Source organism: Heterocephalus glaber, unplaced genomic scaffold (assembly GCF_053883595.1).
Source record: "Heterocephalus glaber isolate CG9 unplaced genomic scaffold, H.glaber_assembly_v1.0 deba00000768, whole genome shotgun sequence".
NCBI classification, from domain to species: Eukaryota; Metazoa; Chordata; class Mammalia; order Rodentia; family Bathyergidae; genus Heterocephalus; species Heterocephalus glaber.
In genome coordinates this window covers 10670442-10684294 of record NW_028258162.1, presented here as the reverse complement: position 1 = coordinate 10684294, position 13853 = coordinate 10670442, and the positions used below count along the sequence as shown (strand labels likewise).

The 13853-nt window shown below is 35.8% G+C and overlaps 1 protein-coding gene across 2 annotated transcripts; it reads right to left on the bottom strand.

Annotated features, from left to right (window-relative positions):
• Positions 1–4534: 4534 nt before the first annotated feature.
• On the bottom strand, positions 4535–13852 carry Thnsl1 (threonine synthase like 1). Of its 2 annotated transcripts, none has more exons than XM_004859909.4 (3): positions 13171–13852; positions 9640–9805; positions 4535–8371 (listed from the first exon to the last, which is right to left on the bottom strand). In XM_004859909.4, exon 3 carries the CDS (start codon positions 8322–8324, stop codon positions 6078–6080), a length of 2247 nt encoding a protein of 748 aa, XP_004859966.1. In that variant the 5' UTR covers positions 8325–8371; positions 9640–9805; positions 13171–13852; the 3' UTR covers positions 4535–6077. The 2 variants fall into 2 exon arrangements, with proteins under 2 accessions (XP_004859966.1, XP_021096085.1); XM_021240426.2 differs by having other exon boundaries at positions 13550–13690.
• Position 13853: the final 1 nt, after the last annotated feature.

Genomic DNA, 13853 nt, shown 5'->3' with positions numbered 1-13853 from the left:
AGTTAAATAATACTCTTACTATAAATTCTACACAGCCAACTGATTTTCAGCTAACGCTTTCATCAGTTTTTGCCTCTTGTATCTATAGACAACCTTGTAATTGATGAAGGAATGTACTTCAGTGATAAATATTAGCTGGTATTTTCCTTTATTTTTAAACCTTTATTTGGATTTACTCTTTTCCTAGCATACTTCAGTGATTACTCATTTATGTTATGTGTATTAAGCATACATATCTAGATATCTAATTATACATTTATCTCTAGGCAGATAGACATGTATACATATTAAATAAATGCAATTCCGCCCATGTACTTCTAAAGCCTACTGTAGACAGAAATTTTATACTATATAATCTCCCTTTAAACAGAATAGAGGGCTCCAAGAGGAACATTTTCAAAAAAAAGATAAAATTGTTAGATAAGTTATGAATTCAGAATTGTTGACATCTGTTCATTTAGAAATAAGTATGGGAAGAATTTATTACATATACAGAAAGCTAAGCAAGTGGAATAGCCACTATAATTACTAACCCCAAACTGAAAATTTATAATTTTCTGTAATTCAAATGTAATACTCATAAGACATTCAAAAATGCAAACAGTAACACTGGTCTAATCCAACACGATAGTAGAATATAACATAAGGAAATGAGAAGGTATTGAGGCAGGACAGTAGAGTAGTACTAAATACTAACTTTCTATACAAAAATAACCATAGGTAATGTACAAAGCTAAAATGCACAGTAACAGCACAGAATGTTATCAGTAAATATGAAGGGAAATGCCAGCACACAGCTGATCTGAAAGTGCTTACATCTGGGGAGTGGGTATGAGAAGGGTACATTCAAGGATCTACAATTTTATATTTTATATTTACAAATACTTGATTTCTAAAAACTAGATATATGTTTAACTTTGTATTTTACAAAACGCACGTATTAAAAATAGAAATTTTGCTGACAAGAATATGAATGGTATAGCTGTCATGGGCAATTACTCAATAAAATTACAGTATGACTCAGCAACTCCACTTACGGTATATAGCCAAAAGAATTGGAAGAAGGGTCTTGAGAGTATGGGTGTATTTGTTTAACTATGTACACAGCAGTATTATTCACAGTAACCAAAATGTGGAAGCAACCCAAATTCCATAAATGGATAAACAAATGTGGCATAACATGCAGGAACCTAGAGGACACAATGGCGTTAAATCTGTCACAAAAAGGTAAACACTGTGAAATTCTACTGTATGAATTATCTAGATAATTCTAGAGCAGTCAAACACACAGGAACAGAAAATGGAATGGTGGTTGTCTGGGGCTTGGATTAGCAAGGAAAGTTTTTTTAAGGAAAGTTCTAGTTTTGCAAATGAGTTCTGGAGATTAATTGCTCAGCAACAGGAATAAAATCAACAGTACTGAACTGTACAGTATACAAAGAATGGGCTAAATTATAAGTATTGCACATCTACTGCACACAAAAAACTGGGATTATCCAGAAAAGATTACCAGAAACAGATTACCCAGAAAAGACCTAATTTGTGAAAGGAATAAAATCTTTCAATAAATATTTAATTAAATACTATGTATGCTGGGCTTCCTACAGTAGAAATTCAAAAGTGGATTTTCCTGTCTCAAAAGAAGTCATATATCAGTTCTGATATCTACAGAGCCTATGAAGATCAAAGACTTCTTTCTAGTACCAGCTAATCTCACCCCACCACCCAAGTCCACTTCTGAGCCCAAGACCAGCTTATTTACCCATTTTTTTCTACAATTATAATCAAGAGCATCTTAACAGACACTGGCACTAAAATTAGGTAAGAAAAAAAGCCAATTCTGAGACTGATGAAGGAAAAAAAATAATACAGTGTACATGAATTGCAAACCTGGGGTATGTGCTGCCAAGGATACTTCAAATAATGTTTTTTACATAGTTTCAGAAAAAAATACATATATTGGTGGATAATTACAAATTAAATTTTAAGGTAAAATCAATGTAAGCAAGCCTAATTTAAAATGAAAGAAAATTAAAATTACAAATTAAATTTTAAGGTAAAATCAACATAAGCAAGCCTAATTTAAAATGAAAGAAAATTAGCTATTAAAAATTAACGAGGGCACATGCCCTAGGGAGGAGGCTGAGGCGGGACTGTCACAAGTTAAAGCCGGCCTGAATCAGAGCAAAACCGGGCCCCCAAAACAAAACTAACACATTATTTGTGCCTTAACTAAAGAACACCAAGAATAGTTTGTTTTACTTCTTCTAACTGTTTAAAATGGTTTCTAGACACATTTTTCAATCTCAGCATTTTTCCTGAGCTCCGGAATATCTACCTCACAGTTCCCATTTGAAAAATAGTAATAAAGCATATGCTTAAAAAAAAAAAAAAAGAAAACCTCACAAAGTGCCACTGTTTACTCTTACATGGTATTAAGCTGATTTTAGTAATATTCACCAAATATGAATTTGCTGAATAAAATAATCCACTAAGAATTTTAAATTATAAACTCCTCTAATACTTGGAAATTACGTTTACCTGCCATTTACAACTCTATTTTACATGCCATTAAAATCTTAATAGACCACAATAATGACTTACCTAGTACCACTGCATAAGACTCCAGTGCAATGGCTTGTCAAAACAATTTTTAGTACCAATTAGATGACAAAATCTTATTTCAGAAAGATAATTTCTGAATTTAAAAACAAAGACAGCTAACTTGACTAAAGCATGCTTCTGTAAGAAGCAATCCCAACTTTTTGATGTTGGGCTCTGATCAAAATAGTTTATCTTTACCGTCGTGACATTGGCAACTTTCTTGGCTTTGCTATTTTGAGTCAGAAGACCTTGTTTTTGAAGAAGCCAACTTGTTTTTAAAGTCAAAGTTTTAAAAGAGATACCGATGACTGGAGTGTAGAGGTGGGACCCACACAGATAACTATTTCCTTCTATATTTCACTCGTGTCCCTGGATGAGGACAAAAACAGTACAGCACTGTTTCTAAGGGTTTGATGTTCACAGGAAAAACAGTTACTTTGGGTTTGTGCATGCATTCTAATTTTTTTATTTTCCTTTTTTTTTTTCAACTCAGTAGTATGAATTATAAAGTGTAAGTCTAATGGATTGGGAAAAACAATGTATGTCATCCCCACTTGTATGTGAAAGTGAACTGTTATTAAATTCTAGTGTCACACAAAACAATTTGTCTTTACTTTTGAACATTTTGATTTTCAAAATATGTAACTTTAAAACCTCACCTGCTACTCAAAAATCATATACATTTAAAATATTTATAATATAAAATAATTTCAGACAAAAAGCTAGAAATTATAAATAGTATTTTTTCATTTCATAAATCCAATTTTTAATGTTGATATGAAAACTTTACATATTAGAATCACAAATGACTGAAAGTCCATATTCACTGACCAGCAACACAAATTTTACAAATGTTTACTAGATGCAAGAACAGATAAAAAATTATTAGGTAAATATCCACTAACTGATAAATGAATATATTGAGGTATTTACACAATACTGTTTATTAATAAAATCAATGAAATATGGCTTAATTCATCTGGCTGGACTCATTCTAAAGTTTCTGAGCAAAAGAAACAGGTCATGGAATCACACAGTATGATTCCATTTATGTAAAATTCAGTCTAAAAAGGGAATGACTAATTGAAAATTTAGGATAATGGTTGCCTCTAGGGGAGCGAAGTAAATGCAATCAAAAGATCACCACAGCAGGATAGTGGGGTCTGCATGATAGTGTATTTTTTTACCACTCAGGAGGTGGTAGGCACTTAGGTGGTATTTAGTATTCAACGTTAAGCTGCACATGGAGGAAAGAAAGTGGAAAACATATAGATGGACAAGTCTTTAGGGTTTAATCTTGGGTGGAGCTTAAAGAAAAGTAGATGGGGAAAGATGTGGGTGTTCAGAGCAGTTTTGCTCTTTATGCTAATAAGCTATGAAAGAGAGCATCCAAATGGCATTTAAAAAGGAAAGCTTCATTGGAGGAGAAAAGTTGGACAAACAGGAGAGGAGGTAAATAATGAAGTAATTTGAGTTAGTTAAAGGGAACAGGATTGCAAGGCTTTTGAAAGGTCTACTGCCTAATTCAAAGAGAACAAGGAAACGATGCTTAAAGTGCAGACTTATACACCTGATGAGAAGTGAAGAATAATATGGTAAACTGTTCCTCTCCAATGAAGCACGGTTATTAGTTGAGAAGAAAAAAACAGTTGGCTTTGAGAAAACGTGAAGACATGAAATGATTGTTTTGGACAATGAAGAAGATGAATGGATTACAAATAAATGCAGGTAGATTCAAGCATTTCATCTCCCCTACCACCCTGGCATCTGTCTAGAATATTTTCCTCCACCCTAGAAAATCTCCCAATTCTTCAAGCTTAACCTAAAGATCAACGTCCTTTGTGAAATATTTTGATTATTCCACAGTAAAACTTTCTTTTTAAGTTCCATAGAACTTGATTGTATCACTTTTTTACTTACACTCTTACAGTAACTTTTTTTTTTTAGGGGCGTTATTTTTTGGTTCTTACAGTAACTCTTTTGTGTTGTACATTTCATTTTCTTTAATTTTCTCATTAACTACAGTTCCTGAGAGTAAAAATAATTTTTTAAAAAAACATAGTCCCTCCCATTTAGATGCATTTTCTAGATCATTCACTGCAATAGCCTTAAAAGTAAATGATAGTTCGATCCCCGGCACAGAAAAAATAAATAAATAAATAAATGAATAAATAAATAAATAAATGATAAAATAATAAATACGTTCAAAACTTTAAATCTCCCATTATTTTCTTGTAACTGCTTCTGGTTTTCCATTTTTTGCTTTAGAACTAACATTAGAAGCTAAGCCAGAAATTTAACATTAACATGAAATTGGTTTAAAATTTTTTAAAAACAAATTGCTCTTGCTTATTTAAACTATTTCTTTATGGAGATAGTTCTCCCAGAAAATGAAGCAGATTGTTATTAGCAAAGACAAATTACAGTAGGAATGCCATCTTGTGGCTGAGAGTAGCCTATTACCCTAACGGGTCCTTCCAGTGCCAATGTTTAATTCAGAAATAAAACATTCAATAAATTCACAAATATAAATCACATAGGACTACAAATTAAATATATTCATTGGTTTGTGTAAGCTTAGCTGTCAAATAAATGTTCACTGAATAAACAGGCAAGTTATATAGGAATGGACTTCAAATAATACAGGAGAGCTGCTGTCTACAACTATTTTATACATATACTTTTTTTTTTTTTTTTTGTACCGGGATCCAATTCAGGACCTTGCGCTTTTGAGGCAGGTACAGCACCACTGAGCTAAATCCCCAGCCCTTTATACACATACTTTTATTAGAAATATTTACTCTTTAATTTGGGAAAGCATTCCTCTTGAAATAGTTTTATTTCTGTATCTTCTACTAAGCACTTCTGCTGACTGTTATATCCTAGATGTAAATGCTGTCTTGATTTTTAAACTTTGTCACCCTAACTAGACACATCCAAAAGCAATGTCTAATTTGGGCAGTGTGGATATACATAATTAATTATAGTTCAAAATGAAGTTTGAAAAGAGTTAAAAACACGGGCTCTAATCTTAATAGATGAGTTTACTACTTCCTCCATACAAATTAGCTGTACTGAGCAGTAAATTCATTTTCTAGTCAATAAAGAAAATAGTACATGGTTCCTGATGCAGTACTTAACAACTGTGCTTAAATAATTTTAATTACCAAATTAAATACCAGACATTTTAGTGCTCTTACAAGTGGGGGTGAGGGAGGAAAAACTTCTTATAAGCATAAACCATGACAGCAACCGTCTCATGCACTGTGCTAACATTTGTCACTTCTAGATTAAGGACCTAGAAAGATACAATGCAGAAATAATGATCAACCTGAGATAAGGCTGTTGAATTTTCAAAAGTTAACAGTCATAATATAAACATGTAAAAAAAAAAACCAAACCGAAATGCTTTTGTACTCCAAATCAACTTCTGAGATTTATTATTGCATGCTTATTACCAGGAGAAAAATATTCTACCCAGAAAACTTTCCAATGAATTGATTTTGGATTATTTTTTCCACATGTCTCTTGAGTACATTCGTATCAGCTGCACAAACTTGGTATTCCATCTTCTCTTGCTGTTTTGTTCTCTCCAGTAAAGCTTCATGTAGCGGAGGTAATGCATTATATGATCCCAGTAAATAAAGCTGACTTGATGAACTTTGGTTGATTTCTTTAATCTTTAAAGCCCGCATGATAGCAGGTGCAAACTTTGAGTAATGAGCTGTAGATGAGACAATCACTGGGCAAGTTTTATCTTGCATTCTGTCTGCAACCACTTTTGCAACAGCAGTGTGTGGATCCAAAATATATCCTGAAGTATTATAGGTAGAGTTAATAGCTTCTAGGCACTCTCCCTCAGAGCACCAGTCAGCTACAAAATCCTGCTGAAGTTTCTCAACCAGAATCTTTTCTATTTGGAAGTGATGCTGATTTTCTAACTGATTAAAGAGTTTTGTCATTAATTCCCCATCTTTATTAGCCACCAAATGTAATTGTCGCTCCAAGTTGGAAGACTTGAGAATATCTATTGATGGTGAAAAGGTCTGTGTTAATTTTCTTTCCCGCAGGTCATAATGTCCTGTTTTTATAAAATCTGTCAAAACATGGTTCTGATTAGAGGCACAAATAAATTTTCGAATAGGGATTCCCATCATTTTGGCATACACTGCTGCCAGTATGTTGCCAAAGTTTCCTGTGGGAATACAGACATCTACTGGGCTTCCAAAAGATATAAATCCTTGGCTAACAAGATCAAGATATGCAGAAGCATGATATACTACCTGGGGAAGCAGTCGGCCCCAGTTTATGGAATTAGCTGAACTTAGGATTGTTCCATATTCCACAGTAAGAAAGCCAGTAAACTCAGAATCACTGAACATTCCTTTTATAGCTGTCTGGCAAAAATCAAAATCTGATGAGACACCCACTGCCCGTCCATTTTCTTTCTGACTACCAACTATTTGTGCTTTCTGAAAATCACTTACTCCGTTCTCAGGAAAAAATGTGACCACAGCTATTCTCTGCTTCTCATTCTTATTAAGGCGACTAAAACCATTTAAGACTGCACTCCCTGTGTCTCCGGAAGTAGCTGCAAGTATCACATAATTACAACTTGGTGGAATACAGTGTGCAAAAATATGAGGCATAAGCTGTAAAGACAAATCTTTAAATGATCCTGTTGGTCCATGAAACAACTCCAGGATGAACTGGTTGCCTGAAAGGTGTCTGACGGGGGCAATTTTTGAACAGGCAAAGTTTTCCCCATAAGCATTTTCAATCATTTCTCCCAATCTGGCTGCAGGTATGTCTGCAGGATGTATACACCTTTCCAACAGTATTTGTGCCCTTTCTGGGTAGGTTGCTCCTACGAGGCTTTTCCACTCCCAGGAGTTTAATTTTGGGAACTCCTTCTCAGGAACAAAGAGTCCACCATCAGAAGCTAAGCCCTCAATCACAGCATCACTGAAGAATTTTGTTGAAACTTTCTGTTCGTGGTCTTTAGAACGAAAGTGCCTTGTGGAAATGAATGTTTCCGAGTCAACATCTTGGTATCTTTGAACTGCACTCAGCACTTTGTCAGCTACTTCCTCTGGGGAAGCCCCACTGTCACACAAAACTCGAGTATCATACCATTTCTTATAATACTGCCTTCTAAATTTAAGTAGGTCTGTTATAGGTGTTTCATAATTGTAACCTACAATCCTATCTATCTTCATTAATTTTAGACGATTAATTATATCTACTACAGGTACATCCAAGTATACAATTATTCCATTTTTCCTCAGATGCCGCATGCTAGCCTCGTGCAGGGGATTAGACCCAGTAAGGGCAATCACACTTCCAGATGCAGAGATGTTTAACACAGCTTTTCCTTCCTCTTCTAAAAACTGTTCATCACCAACATCCTGTAATTTTTCAGACACACTCATATTCCAGGCTTTTTCAAGGATATCATCATCCACATCTATGACACAACAGCCTAGTTTCTGACTTAGTATTCTGCCTACTGTTGTTTTCCCAGCACCAGGAGGTCCCATCAGGATAATATTTTTGTCTCCAACAAGAGAGTGGGTTGAAAGCCATGACTTCCTTAATTCTGCGAGTACAAAGCTTCTTGAAAGAAATAGTTGTGCATGTTTATCCGCTTTAACATGTGTACTAGAAAAACATTTCTGTGCTATCTGTTTCAGATGCCGACATCGGTTAAAGTGGAGCATCCTCTTTTCACTTTTCTGCCAAGCCAACCTAAGAATTGGCTTTAGCCCTTTTTAAGACATAAAAACAAGACATCTGGTTACTAATTTCAACTGTTAAAATTCCGATAGGATTGAACATAACCATGCTCACAAACCAAACTGTTTAAAACTTTTTCAAGTATTATTTTTTATATTTTTCAAATCTTAAGACATTGAAAAGCCAAAACTTTCAAAACTATGTATGATTCCTAGCACCACAAAGTCACTATAAACAATGGAAACAACATTCAGAAAACGTCATCCCATAGAGTCTTAAAAATATTTACCAAACCCAATTAATAATTTTGCTTTTATGGAACACTATAATAAAAATTGTTGGGCTAGGGATTTAGCTCAGTAGTTCCGGCGCCTGCCTCACAAGCGCAAGGTTCTGAGTTCGACTCCAGTAGCAAAAAAAAAATTGTTTCATGGTTTTTGGTTTGTAACAGATAACAAGAAATTTGGAGTTAAGAGTTCTAATTACTCAATATATTTATAATACTCATTTTTCAGTAATATGAGTGTATTGATAGATTGTTACTTATTAATTTCCTGGCTATCTTGGTTATAGAATTCAGAACAAGAAACTAGAATAAAAGAACACACTTCTTTACTGAATTTTTAAATAATTTCCTAAATTACAGGACAAAGGCATAACATTTTCTTTCCTATGTGCCTTTTACATGCATTCTATTAGGAATTATGCTTACATATTATTCATACTCAAGGCCTTAAAAAGCCAAAGCAAAAGGTGCATTATCATGAAATATTAACAGCAATAACATTAAAGGATATATATCTACAACCTTATCTGTATGGTACCATGCTTTTGTTTCTGTTCCTATAAACATCAGTGGCAAGATTTAACTCAAATTCCAGACTCCAGAAAGGAAAGAAACTCAGGAAGGTTTCCCATGGTGAGACAAAAAAATTATTCTGGCATCCAGAGATGCTGTACAATTCTCCAAACTGACCAAGCCCTTGTCTTTGGAAATACACTTACCATTAAAACACAAACATATGCTAATCAAGGCAGATTTTTATCTTATAAAATGTAATTTAATAACTGCTACAATAATCATTTAAATTGGCTGAAAAAACTTTACAAACACATAATAGGGCTTTTCACCTGTTCACTGATAGAACTAGTATGAAAACAGAACTTATCACATATTAAATGATACGTTTAAATGATATAAAAACTTTTTGAATTGTGCAGTTCTAATTATCTATGTTACTAGACTGTTTTGTAATTAAACATTTAAACCATTTTAAGCTAAGTCTGAATTTAACTTACAAGTAAACTTAGAACTGTCAAAAGATGGAATTCATGTCCTTATTTGACTTTTCAGGTTGTACAGGCTGTGCCTAACTCTAGTGACTTGTAAACAAGACATGCAGGAACCAATCTCCATGAAGTCTGTTGATGCTGAAGCAAACCCAATCTCGCAAAAACTGGAAATCTAAAATGCAAAAAATTTCAAGTTAATCATAACTATAGTACCACAAAATTCTACACATATAATAATCCATTACTTAAAATCCATCTAAAATTTTTAAAAGAGAAATTTATTAATTATTTTCATTTCATTTCCCTAAATCTATTATTAAAAGATTAAGACACTGGGCTTTTTCAATATATGTCTTGTCTTAGGAAAGAACTTTACTAACCAACACTGAAAGTATTTCTACCACTGAGCAATAAAAAAGGCAATACAACCAAATAATATAAAACCTTTCACAATAACACCTGAAATTCTAATGATCTAACTGTCCAATGATCAGAAGGAAAAAAATCAATTCAATAAAGCTATGAAATGAGTAAACTGTTACTTCAGGCTATCTTATCCACCTGAATCACTAAATTATATATATATATATAGAGAGAGAGAGAGAGAGAGAGTACAAATAAAGCATCTTCCACACACAGCTAGCTACCTCTTGGCTAATGAATAAAGTCAAAACACATATCATAGCGGCTAGCACTAAGAATATGAAATATCATGGCCACTCAGTGACAAGGGACTAAGAACATAAACACTGAATCAGAATATCCAGATGCAAGGTTAGGCATACTTTTTACGGTTTGGTTTATACACTATTAGAAAACATAATGGTGGCCAGGGATCTAGCTCAGTGGTTCTGGTGCCTGCCTCGCAAGCGCAAGGTCCCAAGTTCGATCTCCGCTACAAAAAAAAAAAAAAAGGAAAGAAAAAATAATGGTGCGCATCCCTAGGTAACACAATCTGATTAACCACCTATTCACCAGACTTGTGCTTATAACATTAGAATGTCTTCGTCTAACTCCGCAGTACATAACTTTTTTCTGATCTCTGTGTCAGTAATTGTACATTATCTGAGTAACTGGTTTGAAAAAAGATGGAATTCTATTTTAAGCTTATAAACAAGATGAAATGAGATGCTTGCACTCTCATATCCTTCAGATCTCTTTTTTTCCTCTAGTCTTTTTGAGACAGGATCTCGCTATGCAGTCCAGGCTGGCCTCAAATTAGCAGCAATCCTCCTGCCTCAGCCTCCTGAGTGCTGGGATTACAGGAATGCTCTACCACACCCAGCAGTCAACATTTTTCACCAACAGTGTACACTAATCTTCAGCAATCTTTTTGAAACTGTTTTAAGTTTATCATTAGATGAAAATCAAGCAAAATTATACCGTAACATGTATCAATTTTTACTTGCAAAGTGATTTACATGAATTTTTCATTGTACCATAAAATTATCTAGTTTTCAAATCTGAGGAATCCACAAAACCCTATTGTCAAAATGATTTAATATTTGCCACTAGTTTAAAATGTGTGATTGCTATTATATTCCTTTCCAAAGTAAAACACCAGACATTGCACTTAAAAACTATTTCATACGAACTGGATATAGTTCAATGAGCTTGTAAAAAAAAACAAAAAAAACTATGCCATATTTATGCCTATCATCCTATATTAAAATCTCATTTTAAATTTGAGAAAAGTGACTGTCGAGGTCTAGCTTATTACCTTATAAAGCCATTCTGCAGCTTAAAAAATTTAACGATGGCACTTTCATAGCAATACATTGTTATTCAATAACTAAAAAAATAAAATGCAAATAGACCAGGACGTACACTAGCTAAGCAGAGGGGAAGCTTTGATCACCTCTAATCCATTCTACAAGCCCTGACCTACTCCCCAGGAAGTAGACAAGTAGAGGGAGTGCAAAGATCACACATTCTAAGGCCAGGCTATAATCACAAGTAGCTTGCAACCAAAATCATAATTTTACATATTCAACACTTATCCTTATTTTTATATTACTACCAAAGATAGCTAAGCTTTTCCTGTGGTCCACCATGATATCCTAATGGTCTCAACACTCCTCTCAATTAAAAACTTTCAAAGCACCTATCTTTATAAGTGGTTTATTTTCCTTTTGTTTCCCAATCTACACCTATTTCAGAAAACACGTCTTTTTTTTTGGTACCGGGGATCGAACTAGGAACCTTGTGTTTGTGAGGCAGGTGACAGAATCACTGAGCTAAATCCCCAGCCCTACACTTATTTGTTTAAATAGGTTAAAATGATATTTAGCAAAACAAAACTCTGCTTTATGTACAATACCATTTATACTGGGGGTCTGTGCAAACAAGCTAATTCACATGCGAGCCGGCGATCATGGTTTATAAATTAAATTTCGCTGGAATGCAACTTGCTCACTTGTGGACTCATCTGTTCATTTGTTCAGTATTGTCTGTAGCTGCTTGCAGAGAGAATGGGAGAGCCGAACAGCTATGAGAAACCACCTGGCCTACATCGTCCTAAAATATTTGCAGAGCCATTTATACAAAGTCTGCTGGTCCCTGAAGAGATATATTATTACTGATTCCCTAAGGTTATGATGTTGCACACTGGCATTTTCTTGAGCAGTACTGCCACTTCGAGGAAATAAAAAAATAGAAATGTATTTGGTCTAAACATAGTTTCAAAGGGCAAGCAGAGTTACAGACCAAATATTTAAGCCAGAAAGTTTCTTTCCAAGCGACTTCACAGATTCATCATGACATAAATTCAATCTATTACAGTAAGTGGCAAGCAGTTCTATCTAGTATTTCCTAAAGCACAGGAAGTGCACAGTACTGACATCAATGAAATCATTTTTTCAGTAACCCCAGTAAATCAAGGATAGCTAAGGCTAGTTAGTGCTGACTGCAGAAATCAGGCTCTGCCAGACACTGGATGGACAGAAATAGTTCCCAAGCGTTCTTTCAAATCTGGGCACTTGGGGCTAGGTAGAGCACTATCCTAGCATGCCTGAGGGCCTAGATTCAAAATACAGCAAGACTAAAAAAAAAAATTTTTAAAGACCTTGGCCAGTAACCATCCACATGAGTAATGGCATTGTTCCATAAGCCCTTAGTTAAAATTTTACCATGTATACTCACAGTGATCCCAAGATATTTTCTCTACATAGGAAGAGCAAGGGGAAAAAAGCAAAATACTGAAAACAAAGGGGTAAAGTGATATAAACAGATCTACATCAAAACCCTTATCTAAATCTATTTGTTTAAAATGTTTTGGAAAACGGAAACTTAATCTGATGTGACGAAATCCAGAGAATCATTACCTTTACTTAGGAAATGTCTGTTGAATGGCCTGGAATAAAAACTAAAATCTCATCAAACTGGCTAAAAATACCTAATTCTCATCTAATGAAATTTTTAAACCTCAAAGTAAGGCTCTGCGCAATCAACAAAGCCTTCCAGCTAGAAACTAAGGTATTCAGGTTTAACCATGAGCCATCAGGCTCCTCAACCCCCTGCAGGCAGCCAATTCCTTACCCGTGACCCGCTCTACTTCCAGGGGCAGTGGGCCTCCCCCTCACATTACCAAAGTATCTTCTAGGCTAATAAATGAGTTCCAGCAGTCACGTGTGCGCCCAGAACGAAGGAAAAGTCAAACAGTTCAAAACGGAAGAAAACCACTTCTTGGAAGCACCTCCCCCGAAACGGGCAAAAATCCAAGGCCCACGGAACGGCTTCTCCTGGTCGGCCGGGCGGGGAAGCGGGCGAGGCCGGACCGGGGCTGAGGGCCTCGGCGGAACCGCACACACAGGGCTCTCACGCCCGAGCGTGCGGGGGAAGGACGAGGCGAAGCAGAAGCACGCGAGGGTAGCGGGCCCGGGCTCTCTTTCCCTTTCTTTCTCCTCTAAACACTCACCAAGAAAATCACACTGAGAAGCCAGGGGAAAGGAAGGGAAATCGAAAGAAGCGTCCACACGCCGCCAGGGGCCCCTCAGCACACGAACCGGCGCGCTCTGCTCTCGCCCGTCCCGCCCCCGCGCCACGGCCGTCTGCGCCTGCGCACACCTGAGCGTCTGCGCTCCACGAGCTCGCCCATCCGCCGCGCGCCAGGCACGTGATTCTGCCCCGCACGCCGCCCTGGGCCCCTCAGGCTCCTCCCCTTCTCCGCGCTCTGGTCGCGGACCTCTCGTCAGCGTCAGCCTGGTTTTAGCCCCTCGTTG

What these genes read in the sequence shown, in the direction of transcription:
- Thnsl1 (XM_004859909.4), bottom strand. Translation starts at nt 8,324, where the DNA reads ATGCTCCACTTTAACCGATGTCGGCATCTGAAACAGATAGCACAGAAA.